Consider the following 18944-nt stretch of genomic DNA (forward strand, 5'->3'; position numbering starts at 1 on the left):
ATACTTTATTTAAAGATTTTACGGAACAACTAGCGTAACATGTTTTCTAAAGTTTATATTGTATGTCACACCAAATATTTTGGTACGTTACGCATTATATCTGCTGTTGATAACTAGAAATTTACCTTAATGTCTCGCCAACGAATCTAAATGTTATTTAAGTTTTCATTAGTAATTTCAATAATTTGCATCAGTGTGATAACAAAAAAACACGCGTAAAAATACTACATTTCTAGAATATACGTTAAAGCCTCGAAATGATAGTAACGCCCCTAAGATAACTTGATGGCGTCTTAAAATTTTTATGTATTGTGCAAAAGTTTTGATAGATTGAAACCTAGAAACCATGATGATATACGGAGACATATAACTACCATTCTGTGAGGAATTGATACCTTACACGTATTTATAGATAGTTTCCAATCACGAAACAACAATGATATATGACTTCAGCATGGCATTCCAGGCTACCTCGGTGTCTTAACCATAGCTCTCGGCAGTCTCAAATGTATAAACAACAATATTGCCTAAATGCCAAAGTTTGTTGTCTTGATCTTTTACACGTATATAAAAATGGTTTTCAATCTGGAGAAAAATGATGACAACACAATACTTCAAAAGACATTTCAGCCTTCTAAATACAAAGTCTTCTAAACTGGCCGATATCGTGAGACGTTAGTGGGATTACGGCCGAAAATATGCTTAACAGCGTGAGTGTCTAATCGATGTTTCAGAGTTTTGGCGAGTTGGTTTGTAACATTAAACATTTATAGCCAGTTTTTTTATCCCGAGTTGTTTTCAATAATGCATATGCTGTTTTTAAAATATTTTAGTTTGAATCTATAAGAAGTTCCTCATAAATAGTTCTTTATAGTTTGGAATCTGGAAACTGAACTTAGACTTTCGTAAGAGATAAATTATTCTTAGTGTTCATTTGTTTCAAAATATTTTATATAAAGGAGATAGGAAGAAAAAACATTTTTTGTGAATATTACAATATAAGTTAATTAGTCACTAAAATGTTTAACGTGGTTGGAAACAACTGTAACCAACAGATGGCGCTACTATTTGTATGCTTTATAATTATAAGTTTATTCTGTTACAAAAGTACAAAAACAAAACAACAACAAAGAAGATATACAACTATATTTTCTAATAAAAAGCGGGTGCTCAGACATTTTGAATGGAGCACATTGTATAAATGTAAGAGCCATTTATGGAGAATTTCACATTTTATACAAATAAAAACAAAGCAACACATCGAGGGTTTACATAGCACACTAGCTGACATTGAGTTTGGCATTTACCACCTTAGGTTGCGGTGGCTATGTTATTCAGAGCTCTCATAGATTAAAAACTAAAGAAAGAAAGAAAATCACAAAGAGGAGCTTAGACCTCTTATTATCTAAAATAATGCTACGTATTTATTTTTCTTTTGGAGAACATAAGAACGTGAAAGAGTTTCACAGTTGAAAAATTGTTTAGTATAAAATAATATACCAGTAAATTCCAATTGATCGTGCTGTTCTTGTTAAATTAAAGCTAGCACTGAATTCATCGTAAAAAATGACCCATTGAGTTATTTTAAGTTTCAAAACAATATTACTAATGTGGTAATGACATATATTTTCATATCCATAAGCAGTTTCAGTATATTTTTATACAGAAAAATAAATTTTATAACTTCATGTTCACAATTACTTGCATACACTGAACAAATTATCTTTTAACTCCATATTGTATATAGTGATAAAATGTATGATAACTGAAACAAATTAACGCAACTTAGATGTATGTAAGAAACATCGCCAATCAATAACAGTATTAATGATATGGTATAAGCAACGAAGTAATTTAGTTTTGAGTTATTCAAACATATTCAGTTATAGTCTCCCAATAGAACAAAATTTTATTGATAAAAAATTAGAAAAAAAACAACACTCATTGCACAAATGCTAACTATCTTTTGTCATTCTGGATTGAATTTTTTGACTATGCATTGAAGTTATGGTTAAGTTATAATCAGAAAATAACATATCGGGAATGCAAAAAAAGTTAAAATTCAAACTAGATATTTGCCAAAAGCATAAGCTCCTGGTGTGACAAAAATACAACTAAAATATAACTAGTGAAAGTAGATTAAAAGTAATCGAAAGTCGGTATACAAATGTACACGTAAGTACCGCTCTTATTTACTCAAAATCACGTATGTGATATATAGAGAAAGATAGTCATAAATATACGAACCAATTTTCTATTGCAATGATTCAATCATTCTGGTAATTCCAAATATGTATATAAGTACAAACGTTTTTTAGACGTTGTTAAGGGTTTGTATATACATATATTATGTAAATGATGCACATACAGACAGAAAAGTAATGTTCTATTATAGATACAGCATAAAATCTAAGTACGATCTCTTGATATTTGTTAGGAACTGAGTATTTGTATTTAAAAATTATCTAATATTTAGAGAGATAAAATGTTGAATTTAAGACATATATATTCATATGTGATATAATTTTAATTTTTTATATACAGACACATACCATTTACATCCACGAATCAGCGTTCGTAATCCGTACATAAATATGAGACTAAGAGATATGAGCATATACATACATACCAAGTAAGATACACTGAATTAAGAGCAACTTAACCGGAAAACCTATTAGCTTTATATGTACAATTAAGCGTTTTATTATTTACACAGTTTATCAGGTTGTACAAGCGCTTTGGCTAATGACAGAGAACACAAATTGTCAAACTGTTTTTATTTCATTCTAAAGACTTAGAATAAGATACTCTGTTGACTAGTAGCAAAACTATCGTCCTTATTAGTTGTTTTTTATTTTAATCAAAAAGGTCTAAAGATATTATTCAGGATGTTTTCACAAATTTTGTGTACTATGCACGAGAGTAACTAGTTTAATAAAGAATTATGGGTAATTGTTCTCATACTGATACCCCTATTAATGTAATTCAATGTGAAATAATAAATTATGCTTGAAAATTAACCTTTTCAATTACATTTTTATTTCGCTTTTCGCAGATACCAGATATAATTTAAAGTGTTTTTGATATTCGTAAACATTATCTATTTAATGAAGTAAAACACAGAATCTTCAACAACTTACATGGTTAGTGACACAAGAAAGTATAAATGTAAGATTGAAGAAATCTAATGACTAAAACATTTTTATTGAGTCTCAGCCTGTTCTTGCTTGACGGTGCACATGATGTTAGGTTTTTCATCATACTATTAATTATGATAACCCAATATTTGTTGAAAAAAATCAGTTCATTTGTATTATTCCATCACGCAAGAAGAGGTTGATTTCGTTTTAGTGAAACGGGAAGTCACACTCTACACAAAACAAAAGGAATAAACTTTTATTAAAGATATTGCAAATAAATCGATTAACAATGTACTCAGCTATCAATAAAGGACATATAGACTTTATCTCAATGTCCGAATCAAAGTCATAGCTTTTCAGGTATAACTATGGAACAAATTTTAAGAACACGTTAAACTTGAAGTTTACATTCAAGTCCAATGTTATTCTTTCTGAAAATTTCGGAAATCAACTTCAGTACTACTTTCCTAATTAAAGATGCAAGTATTCGTTCGGAAGTGTTTGTGGGGAAAGTGGGGTTTATGGAGTGTTATTTCGCTCACATCTGATAACTGCTCTTCTGGTGGGATTATATACATGAAACAAAGCTATAGAATAATTCTGAAATTTACTTTCAAGTATAAAACTTAGTGTTTCTGACGGAACTATGAGCAGTAAACGAGGCATCAAATTCTTGTGCTTCCTCTTTGATTTAAGACTCAGTTTTTCTTGCATAATTACAGATGAGAAAAAATATTATGAAAAAACTTTAAGCACTGACCTCTGGTATAAAATAAAGATCATACAATAGAATAATATGAAAAAACGAGATTACAAATCACTTTTAATGTTAACTTCGGGCATTAACAAGAACTTTTCTTCATGAAAGTGAGATTAAACATTTGAAGCTCAGATTTTTGGGATTAAGATGCCCTTTTAGCAATGGAACAAGATCTTTAGCATTAACCGTCTGGATTAAATTATTGTTTTCTTTCTCACACTACATGCATGACCTTACTTTAGAAACACGAACTTATAGGATTAAAATAATCTTTCTCGTGTAAATACAGAAGAAAAGAGAGGTTAGTAAATTCACTTTTAAATAGCATTGAAACCAATGATGTATCTAGCTGGAAAGATTTGAACTTTTTTTTTAAATTAGAAAAGGGTGCAGATATAGGAGACAAAAAATACGGTCGACAAACCCACTTACCTACATTTGTATAAAACGGCATTTCTAGCTCTCACAATGAATGTCTCCGAACTTTTTAAAATCTTACATTTTCTCCTCCTTGTAACAGTCTTATAGGAATGTTACAAATGAAACATGTCAGTTTGTTATTTTATATCACCCCAGTGCAATCGTTATTCAGAAACGATCAGGATGTCCTTGCAAAGGTAAGCCTATTACACTCATTTCTCAACTTTACACGTTTTTTATTTAAAAGACGCCGGTGGTTCAGCGGTAAGCTTGAGGGCTTATAACGTTAAACATTGGGATTCAATACCCACTATGTACACAGATAGCCCATTCTACAGCTTTGAGATTAAACACAAACAACGAAACTAATTTAAAAATGTCTTATTTTCTGGTTTCTATTCTTTCACATAACCTATCTTGTTTATCCCAGTCTATTTACACGTTTCTCTTAGTCAACCATATCGATTGCTTTCTTTTTAACAATTATAATTTATTTTTAATTCATCACTCTACAAACTATTTTGAGATTCTTTTCTTGCTCTGACCATCACGAGTTACTTTAAACTTAATTTCATCTTATTATAGATATGGTCATCGTGCCGTTGTCACTTTTGTTTTCTCTTCTGATATTTGTTTTACAGTGTTAGGGTATTCTTTTCTTGTGGATCCATCGACTGTTGGTTGAAATTTGTCTGATTAGCTGAGTTGCTGGAAGCCAGTTCCAACCGCGTGCTCTATCGTTTATATTAGTCGAATTAAGCTAATATATTTCATATTACTCTTTGGTATTTTCCGCACTCTTAACCTCTTTACGACAACCTCTGAAGCAATTGTGTTTGTAGGTTAGGGTCAGTTCCAGGTTTTTTGAGAACCTTTAGGTTGGGACTTTAGGAAATAAATACTACGTTAGAAATATTCAGTATACTGAGAATATTCCAGAAGCTTTTTGAATTTTTAAAACTTAATTCCAGCATATAAAACGCATTGGCTAGTCCTAAGGTTCCATGCAGCGTCATTTCAGTACACGATCAGAGCTGGCCCTGATGTGTTTTGTCACTCTGTTTAAATTATAATAAAGATCATTTAATTGTTTTTCTTTACATTATTTGTTATACTGTTTCTGTTTTTTAAGCAAACAAAAAGAAATGGCTAAGAAAATGATTATTTCCTATTTAACTATGAGAATAATTTCCGTTTGTTTAGAGATGAATAAAGCCTTCAGAAAGTTTATTTTAAAGTAAAATAAAAGTCTATGGGAAAGTAATAGATCAAGAAAATATACAACTAAGAACTGGTGTCTAGTATTCTATTGTGTTAAGTTTAAGTTTATTTACATTTGTTCCGCTTAAAAGTTATAAACATTATCTAGTACATTTTAAAGATCATTTCGACAAGTGAAATAGGAAAGAAATGATTTACTTACCATAGAAAACTAATTAGTGTAGAGATAAATTCTAAATTCAAGGTAGAAAATATTAGCTTGGTACGTAGGCATTTTATAGGTAAGACTTAGAAAAATCTAGGACTTTCAAATTATTTAAAACTACCAAGAAATGACAGTGAGTCAATTATGATAATTAAAATAAGGCTTAACTTTAATCATATTTAAAATGACGTGTTTAGACCACTGTCCAACAATACGGCATCTTGTTTGCTACAAAATTCCAACAACTTGGGGTCTTTCCGACAAAAGTGACAAATATCATATCTTCGAATACGTTTATGTACTTTCACAAAACTCTTGAACTTGAGGAACAAACCCACAACAGTCAGGAGCTCAAGAGTAATATACAGTTTGAGCTAAGCGGTCAAATAACGCTCCAGATTACAGGAAAGTGTTTGCTTGAAGGATGAACATGCAAAACTACAGAATTCTTTAAAATGTTAGAGTTGAAAGATCCTGTGTGTGTGATTATTATATTGGTTTTTGCTTAGAAGAGTAAATGAAATAAACTAAAATATACAAACTTCTATGTATAGAAACGTACATTTACACCCTTCAACAGTACGAGTACTTTCACAACCCTAAATGATGCCCATCGTCCTAAAATATGAGGATTGTTTAGGTAAACACAACTCTAGTTACACGTCTCCGAAACACAAAGCACAACCTATAGTCAGTCATTGGTGGTACTCTGTATTCTCGGTAGACAAAATAGTTGCATATTTTTACTGATATTTATTTCTTATCTATTATTGACACAAAACTTCATTCTTTGATGTTATTGTTCCATTTGTTTCTGAGTAAATTATAGCTAGTGTATGAACACCCAAACCAGGGTTAAAACTCAACCATCTATAAAATAATATATGAAATCTATAATTAACATATTTTACATTTTTGCTAATTCATAATCTTATAAAATTGTGTGTAAAAAAAAGATTTGGCTATAGCATAATTGATTGTGTTTCGCAAAAATGCTTTCCACTCTTGAAATTTCCTTTTGGCCACACTGTTGCAGAGAAAAAAGAAAAGTTGGTAAACCAACGTGGGTTACGAGGAAAATGGCTACCTCCAGTCCTTCCTATTAAGGTTCTAGCTATGGTTTAATATGATGTTATCAAAGGAAGCGAGACGAGGTGAATGGCTAGCTTATGAAGGGAGTGAAGCTACTGCAAAGTTTCTAATTGTCGTGGAAGAGTCGAATGAGAATAGGAATAGCAAAAGTAGCAAGAAGAAGAAGACGTGAGAATTCCCCGCTAGTATCTGCGCTGTTGACACACTCTGAACTTGAATTGGCAAGTGAGCCTGTATAGAAAAAAAGAAAATGGAAACAGTTTGTGAATTTTCATCGGTATCCCTAATAGATAATAGACAAACACACACACACACACACACACTTAAACGTAAAACAATAATGTATTTATAGAATTAAAATAATTCTTTGCTTAAAGAAAAACATTCAGTGCTAACTGTCCTGTGAATGAGTAAAATAGGTAGAAAAAGTAAACGAACATAAATAACTTAGATGCAGGAACTAAAATAAAGAGCCATACTACTTAAAGATTGTGCTAGATGCTATAAAAGTTTCATTTACTCTGAAAGAAGTGTTTAGACTAATCATGCTGCTCTGACCTAACCTGACGATATACTATATCCATCTGATATCATTTTTGATCTGACGATATACTTTATCCACCCTACAGTACACTCAATCCTCCAGATATTTCTTTTGACCTCACAATGCACATTTAATCTGACGATAGACTATCTACTCCATACCACTTTTTACTCTTGCCACCTTTTATCTCTTTTAACCCAACAATATATTATATACATCTGATAATACTTTTACCCTGACAGTATAACATATCTACCTGATATCACTTTTAACCTGGAAATATGCTGTATTTACTTGATATAACTTTAACCTTTAAATCACACATCTGCACGCCACGTAATACCCTTCCTCTGATAATGTTTACAATCAGCGTATATCTGCACGTTTTGGAACACTCATCATGGGAAAATGTTTACTATCAATGTGTTATGAGGTTAGATGTAAGGAATGTTGTTTGAAGTTGGGAGAAACTATAAAGCCAACAGCCTTTGGTCAGTCTAAAAATTAGTATATTATAGTATTCTAAATCATTTGAAAATAATTGAAGTGAGCAGATTAGCAGCCGCCTTTCTAGGTTCAGACCGTACAAAAACCCCTATTGTTATGAAATGTTATAATTCAATATAAGAAACAGGTGCAAGGTTGGAAAGAAAGATACAGTTCGGTGTATGTCTGAGAAAGGAATATAAAAAAAGGATTTCAACAAAAAGTATAAAAACATCGGGAAATGTGAGAGAGAAGGAATAAGCTGTAAGAGGCAAAGGAAGAAAGTAATCTTGTCAGTGAGAAACAAAACCTATTTCTATGTCTATGTGTTATTGAATGCCAGTAATAAACATTAATTTGTTATGCTTACATTGGTACAAGTCAATTCTTGGTAGGAATAAGTACAATCTAAATAAAGTTAATGAACACTGAAAGGTAAAGCGAAATGCGAGAATAGCATAATCATAACAAACGTAAGCCTGCATGTTTTGTAATACTTGAAAATACTAACTGTAGTAAGGAATAAAATACTATATCGGAGGTACTAATTTTAAATAAAATTGAGTGTAAAGTTCAAACTCTTTATAAACTCACTATATTTAAAACATATTTTCAGTTCCAAAATTTACTTTTTATTCCACGCAATATTTTTGACATTGTATTTTTACAATGTATATTGTATTGAGTTTTTAGAGAATCATTTAACTTGGTGAAATTAGTGCCCGATATAGAAGGAATGCTATGTTGTATACAAATAAATTTCTTACAAACAACGATGCCCCCAGTGGCATAGTGGTATGTCTGCGGACTTACAACGCTAGCATCTGGGTTTCGATACCCATGGTGGGCAGCGCATTGTGTATCTTTGTGCTTAATTACAAACAAACACACAACAACAGTGTAGTACAATTCATTGATATCTTTGAAAGAAACCATGAACAGCATTAAATTTATTTTTGTTTTATGTATTTCTTTTGATACTTTCTCGATTTGTTCTTGAAATAGCACTACAATAGAATGTGCGGCACAACATGGTGTGCAATTTTAGGTAACCTGAGGGTTTACTCTGAAGCTTTAAGATCCCATAAATATAATTTCTGTTTGTTAAACAATTTTTTAAAATGTAATTTTGTGTTTGGCCATTTTTGAGTTGTAGAAATGTATTGCATCATGTTATTGAACATGGCAACCAAAACCTTAGTTGTCAGAAACAACTTTGTAATTTTTATTATTTCATTACGTTTTAAATAAGTTTTCATTTGACAGTTGAATACTGCATCTCAATCTATATTTATAGTCTTTATAGTTTTCTAGTACTTTTTTTAAGTTGGGACCAACGAATGGAACTAGTGCATTTTAAGTTATATTATTAAATAGTTTCATCTTGAGCTCCTTTTGATCGAACTCTTACACTACAATATTAATTACAGTATACGAGTGTATGTACAAATATTCGTTTTTATTATCAATTCGTTAGGAAGCTTCGTATACTTTCCGAAAGAGATAATAGTATTAACCAATGATATATGATACGTGGTCATCACTCGGCTTGTATTGGTTTAATGATCGGGTTATCTTGAATTTAATTATTGTGGTTATCTTGGTCTTGTACTATGCTAGCTACATAAACTTTGATCCTACTAAAATTTCAATCAGTTAACTCTTAAAGGAATACTATGCACTTAGATATGTATATGTGTGTACTAAAGTTAAAATATTAAACGTTGTATTTATTTCTGATTAACGCTTTGCGGAGTATTAACTTTGATGGTGAAAAACGTTACATGTTGTGTGTAATTTTATCTGTATGTATATGGTGGTCATATATAATTTAAGGTAAAGCAGAAATGTTTTGTTTCAAAGATATAATAATGTCATCAGTATAGCTCAAACTATGAAAAAGGCTACGCAACTGAGAATAATACTACAATTTTCCATTATTTTTTGATAAGTTTCGGTAAATGTCTTTTAAGCAGTATTTTCAACTAATTCAATAAGCAAATCACACAAATTATACAATACCCCATACTGTATTTTAGCGTTAGTGTCGGGGAAAATCTTCGTACCTTTTCATGAAAATACGAATAATAATTTTTTATATTATTTTCTATTTCATGAAACTATATGATAGCTTTGCCAAAGGTTTTGCAGAGACTTTCTGTAAAAAACGAAGATGAACAAATATTTTCTAACATAAAAGAATAGAATTCACAACCTTTAAGGACATTTAGGTTTGTTTTTCTCTTCGGTGACATACCAACAAAATCCACTTACAATGTGGATTAGTAGATGGTTGAAAGATTTGTTTGTTTGTTTTTAATTTCGCGCAAAGCTACACGAGGGCTAACTGCGTTAGCCGTCCCTAATTTAGGAGTGTAAGACTAGAGGGAAAGCAGCTAGTTATCACCACCCAAAGTCAATTCTTGGGCTACTCTTTTACCAACGAATAGTGGGGTTGACCGTACACATTATAATGCCCCCATGGCTGAAAGGGCGAGCATGTTTGGTGGGACGGGAATTCGAAAGCACGACCCGCAGATTGCGAGTCGAGCGCCTTAACCACCTGGCCATGCCAGGCCCATAAAAAAAGAGAAAATAATTTAGCCAAAATACATCTTAGACCAGCTGAGCTCCTGGAGCCTGGAAGTTCCAATATTGAATTTTGAAATCGAAGTTTGGTCAAATACCCAAATAATGTAAAATTGCCTTTTTTAGCTTGTAACACTGAGTTAGATTCCAAGTTTTTTTAAGCGATATTCGTAAGTTTAAAGATAAAAACGGCGCTCATTCTGCATTCCAACTAAATTCATATGATATGGATTTCAAAGGAAATTCAATAATTTGAGGAAAGCCTGACTTGACGTGGAATATCAATATACAAAACAGGGAGATATATAACAATCAGACCCAAAATTTCAAACTTACAACGGATTGAGCGATAGAAATGTGATGGAAAGTATTTGTAGCTACAAATGATTTTAATAAATTTTTGGTCTAATACTTAAAGGTTATTTCGTTGTAGTACTATTTCAGTTTAAGTATTTTGTTTGAATGGATGATGCATTTTAAACACTTAAATAGGTAAAATAAACTTTGAATACGGAGATAAAAGTGGGAAATGTTTGGTAATAAGTAACTGTATATCTCCTAGAAGAAAACACAATATAATTGATATATAGTAGAGTTGGGAATATGGATATTAAAAACTTTTATTTATTTTTTAACTAAAAGTTTTTAATACCCATATTAACCATCTCTACTATATATATATATTTACTTCAAGTGGGTTTATCGTCATCATGAGTAATCTAATTGACCAATTAGATCTATTTTAGTAGATATTCAGTATTAAGAAATCGAAAGTTAAATATTGATCTAGAATTAGTAACACACGCTTAGAACGTAACTTGTACTAACCTGTATTATTCATTAACTGAGGTAGGTAGTGCTGCCAGAAAGCGCAGTATTCTGCTCGTGGCCCCCGGTTAATTTTAGGAGACTGCACACTCAGGGTCAAGTACTCCTTCCCACCTTCGGTTCGAGTGACCCAATAAGCTTCGTCCCTAGTTCCAGCGTTTTCCGTGTTAGGATTTCTAAGGGTATGACATATTTTTTTATGAACTTCGATATGTAATTTTTTTTTTTATAACAATTGATAAGAGTCACAAAATGATATCTTATTGCCATTGACTTGCTAATGTTAGGCAGTAAACTAACATAAGAGAAATTACAGGTAATTCAATGTTTAATGTACTTTATTTGAAAATTTTCTTAATTAAACTAAATTAACAACAAAAGAAGCATTAATAATCTTCTCCCTACTGTTTCGTGGCTTTTACACGATAAGCAATGGAACTGCAGTAAACCTACAACGTTTACTTTATATACACTCTACTATATACACACACTTGGCTTACATTGTTTCCTATAAATTCCGATCGCGGTATTAGGTAGATACTTTCAAGAACATTCAAGTAAAATCTTAAGACAACTGAACAAAGAAAAACTGAATAAAACTAAAAATTATTAACCCAAATAAAAATTATTTTGATACACTAAAGATTAAAAAGTTAGTGCAGCACTTAATAATATACTGTACAACAAACAAACGAGAAAAAATAATAATTTGTGTTAGCATGCTCTCCTGAACTTTTCTTTCATTAAAGATAAAAAAACAAAAACAAAAAACTATACACCCAACTGCAGCCGACATAAATAACGATGCCACATTGGTTAGCATGATGTAACACAAACGCATTACTTTTCACGAGATCTCTTGGTAGTACAGCTGTAAGTTTCTGGAGTTGCAACCCTAAAATCCGGTGTTCGATTCCCTCGATGGACGCAGAAAGTAACCCCATATAGCTTTGTTATAAAACAAACGAAAAGCACTTACGAGCCTGAGGGCAGACCAGGAGATAGTTAAATTTTTATTTTTGCAAAGTATAGAAATTTTAGGAAACTTGTCAATTCCAGATGTTCCACAGATTAAGTCCGACTGCATGAACTCACACTTTCTTACAAAAGGTAAATATAATACAACTTTTTTCATTTGAAGTTTCTTTGAATTTCGTTTTGTCTGCATTTAACAATATTTACAAAATAGCAGCAAAGAATTTATTTTCTGAAAACTTTAAAAAATAAAAGTCCGAAATATGTAATCAAATGAATTCAGGCTATTCCTCGGTGGCTCAGCGATAAGTCTGAGGGTTTATAACGCTAAAAACCTGGTCTTCGTGCTTAACAACAAACAAACAGCTATTCCTTAAAGAGGTAATAAATTTAAAAAATCTAGCTTATATCCATATTTTTTTCTGAAAAAAGTGCTATTACCAAACTGTAAAGAAATAAAAACAAACAACAACAGTATGAAAAACATTCATGAAAATCAGAGTTTTCCCTATCGAAAGGCGTTCAAGGAATACTTCAAAGATGACAGAATTCAATGTACTTTATGCCTGAAAAGTGTAATTAAAATAATTTGTATTTCCTCTCAACAAAAACCTTGAAATCTTTGATTGATTATCAACATAGCTGTGCTATTGTCTATCTATCTATCCTATATGAGGCTATTCTGACTTACCCTGATTTAGCAAAATTAGCCCAGTATCTCATAATTTTCTTGGATAAGAGTACTTCTTCCTTCGTATATCTTAAGGATGGGTTAAGAGGCTCACCAAAGACAAAGTTTATCTCATCTCCATGCATCACGCCCATCCATCGCGGCCAGGGGTTAACAGAAGATCGGTGGATGAAGTAGTACATATAAACCTCATTCCCAGCTTTAGCATAATGATGGGCAAATTCATTCACGCTACAAGTAAAGTGATAATCTCCTACGATCTTATCAATAGCATCTCGAATGTGAATGGAGCTGTTTGGATTCAGCCAATCAGTATATTGAAAAATAATGGCTTGTTGTGCTTCTTCTCCTATATAAGGGTTTAACTCTTTCACTGAGTTTGTAAAATCCTCTCTAGTTAGATAGACATCCTCATCCTTCTTGAAAAGTTCTGTCAGATAGTAAATGATCCAGTAAGTTCCTTCTTCTGAATTGCTTCCCAGGAGAACATTAGTTTTTTTAAAGTTCTTGGTAGCCAGCGACACAGTCGGATGCTCGTCAATGAAAGCCCCATCAACAACTGGAACAAAAGGGAAATCAATAACTCCCGAATTGCCTGATTCATTCACAACAAGATCCATAGGATCTACATTTCGGAGACAATTAACAACTGCATCTAAGTCTTGGGGATCATGTGGGCATTTGACAGCTTCAGCCAAGCGAAGCCCACGTTTCTCAGATTCCTTATGATCAATGATAGCCCATGGAGATGTTGCTGAGCCACTTTGTAAGATGGCTCGGTTGAAAAGGTTCCTACTAAGTGGAGATAAGAGATGGAGGCCTACGCTTGCAGCTCCAGCACTCTCACCGAACAACGTGATGTTGTTTGGGTCGCCTCCGAAGGCAGCGATGTTATCGTGCACCCATTCTAGAGCCATCAGTTGGTCGAATAATCCAGCATTGCCAGGTACATCTGAGCGACCGAAAAACAAGAATCCCAAAGAAGCCACTCTGTAATTCATTGAAACAACTATCATTTGTTCTTCAGTGGACAATATTTTAGCGTCGTATACGTTGAGAGTGGAAGTTCCGCTGTAGTAACCCCCACCAAATATCCACACCAGAACAGCAGCCTTCGTCGGTTTCTGGTGGGGCACCCAAACATTTAACTTTAAACAATCTTCACTTAAAGGAGTATTTGGATCCCACATTTTTGAACCCGAAAAATTTCCAAAAAAAGTATCACTGATCTGAAAGCATGTTTTAGGTTTCTCGGTAGCATTAAAAATGCCTTTCCATGGATCTATTGGCTTTGGATATCGAAATCTATATTCACCAACAGGAGGCTTCGCATAAGGAATGCCCAAATAGACATCGACCAGTTTGTCAGTGACTGTTTTTACTGTTTTCCCTCGTACTAAACCTTTATTAGTATGAATCAATGGGGTTTCTTCCAATCCTTGTAAAGGGGTGCTCCGTCCTAGGGTAAGCGTGATTAAGAAAGCCAAAATTGATATAACTAAGTGATAAATAGAAAGATACATTTCCCATCGGGACGTAGTGCAGGCTTTTCTTGTTAACAAGATCATAGTCTTACTTGATTTGAGAAATTCCTGGCCCTGCAAAAAACATAACAAAATAATAATTAGAAACTATTGAAACTGTGTGTTGATCTCGTGAAAATGCTTAGATTAAACCGCATGCTTAACTAAAAAGCTGTTAAGAGCTCGTGTTTCAGTGACATACCATTTACTTAAATACTTTTTTAATCGTTCTGTTTCCCTAAAATGAAATTTTTTATTTCATTTATCTTTATAGAAAAATAATTTTTCATAATATAAAAGTTCTGAGGAAACCCTGCCATATTTTAAACAATCTATACAGAGTGGGGCAAAATTTACAATACAGTTGGTACTATATGGTTAGTGTGGTTGGTACAAAAGAAAATATTACGAAGACAATCAACGCCAGTTTAATTAGTATTTATTTCAGACTTAGACGTTACAAATTTAACTATGCTCTAAATGATACAACTGTATAGTCATTTTGCTCCCACCCTGTAAATCTTTTGTTTAATCCATTTTTTTTATAAAATTAACTATAATAGAATAGCAATTCAAAGCATTTGAAATAGTTTCCAAACCATTTTTGATATAGTTTAAAAATATTGTGGTGTCACCAGCATATTGATTTAGTTTTAATTATTGGGATCATGTAAAGTGTAAAAGGTAGCGAAGTGGTCTTAAGTGAATTAAGCGCATGTGTAGAATCTCACCGGAATTGTTTAGGTTAGTTTTGATTGGGAATGTCTGTTTGAATTTATGCACAAAGCTACACAATAGGCTATCTGTGCTCTGCCCACCACGGTATCGAAACCCTGTTTCTTCGCGTTGTAAGTCCGTAGACATACCGCTGTGCCACTGGAGGGCTGATTGGAGATGATTCAGGTGTCACAGAGTTTTTCCCTGTGTACAGAAAGAAGGGAAAGAAGAATGCTTGAAACAATAAATAGTAATGGTGGTTGAATCTAGATTAATGATTATAAAATTAAATAAACAAAATATGAGTAGTAATATTAGGTACAATTAACGTAATATAAAGAAAGAATGTGATAAAATATTTTTGATTAAAAATGAATTGAAAATAAATAAAATAAAAGACAGATATTAATAATAGAAATAAAAGAAAAATAATTACAACGTAAAAGTTGTGTCCCAGCTGTATATTGAGCGAAACTCGTCGTTGTCAATGGATACGGCAGACATAGCTGAAATACTATTTACACTCTTCTTCTTCGTGAAAAACCCTAAAAGACTGAATAAAGAATGTAGCGCCAAAAAAACAAAATAGGTCTACTATTTATGTTTATTTTTGATCTCACAACGTTGTTCTTTATTGTTCACATGCGTTGAATTATTTGTTGATCGTGGTTGTTTTTGATAGGATTTGCTCAGTTGTTCGTTACCAGGATTTGTTGATTGTTTTCTCCAGGATATGCTGAACGTTTTACTTTAGATATTAAAAACTTATGTATCATTTCATCCTTTACACAGTACTCACGTGATCATGGTTAATACTAGCATAACAAAACGCACCTTTAAGTGTTCTACGGGTCATTTACTTACTGCTTATTGCCTTAACTATACTGAGCCCCCAGTGACACAGCGGTGTGTCTGCGGACTTACAACGTTAGAAACCGGGTTTCGATCCCCGTGGTGGGCAGAGTACAGATAGCCCATTGTGCCGCTTTGTGCTTAACTACAAACAAACAAAACAATACTAAAATGTTTGGTTGAAAAATGGTGTTTATGTTAGAGTTGGTTCAAAGTTTCAACTGTGACGGCCCTCACAGAAGCCACTTGTAATGACCAACATAGCTGGGTTTTGTATGGCATCGAGTAACTAGAATTTTATCAATACGTTGAATTGACATCCAACAGGGAATTCGGAGGCAGGCACTTTAAAAAGCGTACAGACAACAAACCACCTTATTGTTCGTGATTTTTTTTTTTCAGCTGTAGAGAAAATAAACAGCTGCCGCTTCCCACCAGCTGAATAGGTGCTGAACACACCCATTCGTTGGAACCATGTAGCTGGTCTATTACTTATGTCACTATTTCACATGCATAGGAATTGATTTAGTACTAGAACTCACTACAGTTTTCATTAGATTAGTCAACCTTATTGCCTACCTATCAGAGTTTCGACTTTTGATTTTTTATTCATTTTTCGTTACCGATGTCTCTTCATCTTTACATTGCTTTTTTAAACCCAGAATTAGACATGTGAAAACTTCTGCTGTATAGTTGAGCATTTGAAATGCGACACCCTACAAGCGAATGCAGGGGGTGCTTATTGTGCTAAAAATTATAAAATGTGTGAAAAGAGATAAAAACGGAGAATAAATGAATGTAGAAATTAGTCATTACCAAACACCGAAAGGCTTAAAGAGTAGTTAAGACTAGTGGTTCGAAAAGTACAGTGTGAGCTAAGCCTATTTCTTGCTTACTAATACAGGGAAATGTTTTCGTGGCTTAATGGTACGGATTTTATTTCTTAATCGTTTTGTTTTTCTCACAGATTTTAATTATGTCTGTGACGTTGTAAGTCCGTAGACTTACCCTTTTCCAATATCGGGGGTCCTTGATATTGGAAAGTTGTTGCTGATAACTTGGCACCATGTTAATCTATCAAGACTTCTGGTTACTGGCTCTTCATTAAAGACCAACATATAATTTTGAGTCTTATTTACCGTTGTCTATAAATATCGGAACAATAGCTGATATAATCTATTCTGATATTCAATCTTATAATTTGTTGGAGTATTTTTAATATATTAAGAGCCATATAATAAAGTAGTGTTAGTTTTGCTTTATGCATTCAAATCATTATAAAAAGCAATGATACTAAAAGATATTGTTTGTAATTAAGATAGGTAATACGTATTAACTTATAATCAGTATATATAATTTAGAAATTATTACCACTTTTTATGTTGTTATCAAATTTGTTAAGGATTGAGCTATTCACGCTAATAACGACTTTTGCGAACGAATTTTGGCAAATAAATTATATGACACTATCTGGACTTTGGCGAGTGTATTGTTTATATTTGCGTTTTTAAGTTTTACAAGACGATTTTTATGTATTTAATGGATATTGAAAAACAACCTGTGCTTGTACTTTTGTTTAAGAAATATTTGAGGGATTTATGAAGGTCTAGGCTGAAACGTCAACCATGTTTATTTCCAACTCCAAAGAAAATATACTTTTCGTTTATTGCTAATGCACTGAACAAAGCATTCACCGAGCCGAACTCAAATAACTCAAATTTTCATTTCATTGAACCCGAAGAGTTACATTTTTTTTTACAGTGAACCAAAACTAAATATCTCAAGTTATATTTCACCGAATCTAAAACAGCTTTTGTTTTTATTAAACAAATTAAAAACAAACCAGATATGTCATTATATTCAAGGACATGGTAAGTTAGCTCCATCAGTGACATCGATAATCAAATGACGATGAACATCATACGTGTTTAGTTCAGTTCTTTCATTGCGCTTGTCACATTTGATTTCTTAAAACTGTATGAAAGAAACCTAATAAAACCTACATCAGCTTCAAAAATTCAAGCTTAGAGTTTGTTTGTTTCGTGATTTTCGCGCAAAGCTACACACGACTGTCTGCGCATAGCCATTCTTAATTTTGAGCTGATAGACTATAGTTAAGAAACTAGTTACAGCATCAACAGCCAGCTCTTGGGCTATTCGTATTTAACAAAATAGTGACTTTGAAGCTTGAATCTTATAATGCATTCATAGTCCTAAAGTGCGGAGCGAGTTTTTTGTGGCGATGAGTCGCAAACCATGAATCCTCAGGTCACATTCGAGGCAGGTTAGCTACTAGGCTACAACTGGTCTCGAATGAAACAATCATGTTCGTATTTCTACATTCGTGTATTTTGGTTTTACTTCGGAAATTATAAAATGTATCTTTACTCTTTATTAATCAATACACCACTGACAATGCAGCAGCAAGTTTAAATAAAAGAATAAATACATAATAATAAATACATTCTAGTCTTACGTAATTTCCTAAGTATTTAACCTATTCAGGTTTGATCCTTGTTATACAAATTATTAAATTATTACCGTGATTATTTTACTTTTTGCTTTCTGATATTAGAAAGATCGTTCATATTAATGTATTTTTCACATTCTCATCATATGTTGATACTAATTTTCACTTTATCAGAGTTTCCGTCTTTTATTGAATCATTTTCTTCTTTCATATAGCTTTATCTTTCAACCAGATCAATATATCAAACTCATACTATATAAAATATGTATTTAATTGATAATACTTTTGAGATCCTTTTAAGTCATGGTCAGGTGGTTAGTGATCTCGACTCGCAAATCCCCGTCCCACGAAACATGCTTGCCCTTTCAGCTGTGGAGCCGTTATAATGTGTTGGTCAATCCCACTATTCGTTGGTAAAAGAGTAGCCCAAG

At 32.6% G+C, this 18944-nt stretch overlaps 1 protein-coding gene across 1 annotated transcript in view; it reads right to left on the reverse strand.

Annotated features, from left to right (window-relative positions):
- Positions 1 to 1108: 1108 nt before the first annotated feature.
- The window catches only part of LOC106464768 (acetylcholinesterase-like), a 33256-nt gene continuing 15420 nt past the window's right edge, over positions 1109 to 18944 (reverse strand). The window contains exons 2-4 of the mRNA XM_013924929.2: positions 12952 to 14549; positions 11286 to 11461; positions 1109 to 7069 (exon numbers count right to left, since the gene is read on the reverse strand). Of these exons, the coding sequence (XP_013780383.2) occupies positions 6945 to 7069; positions 11286 to 11461; positions 12952 to 14519 (1869 nt within the window). The 5' untranslated portion in view covers positions 14520 to 14549 and the 3' untranslated portion in view covers positions 1109 to 6944. The remainder of the gene's footprint in view (positions 7070 to 11285; positions 11462 to 12951; positions 14550 to 18944) is intronic.

The sequence above is a fragment of the Limulus polyphemus genome, unplaced genomic scaffold, assembly GCF_000517525.1.
Source record: "Limulus polyphemus unplaced genomic scaffold, Limulus_polyphemus-2.1.2 Scaffold63, whole genome shotgun sequence".
In the NCBI taxonomy this organism is placed as follows: domain Eukaryota; kingdom Metazoa; phylum Arthropoda; class Merostomata; order Xiphosura; family Limulidae; genus Limulus; species Limulus polyphemus.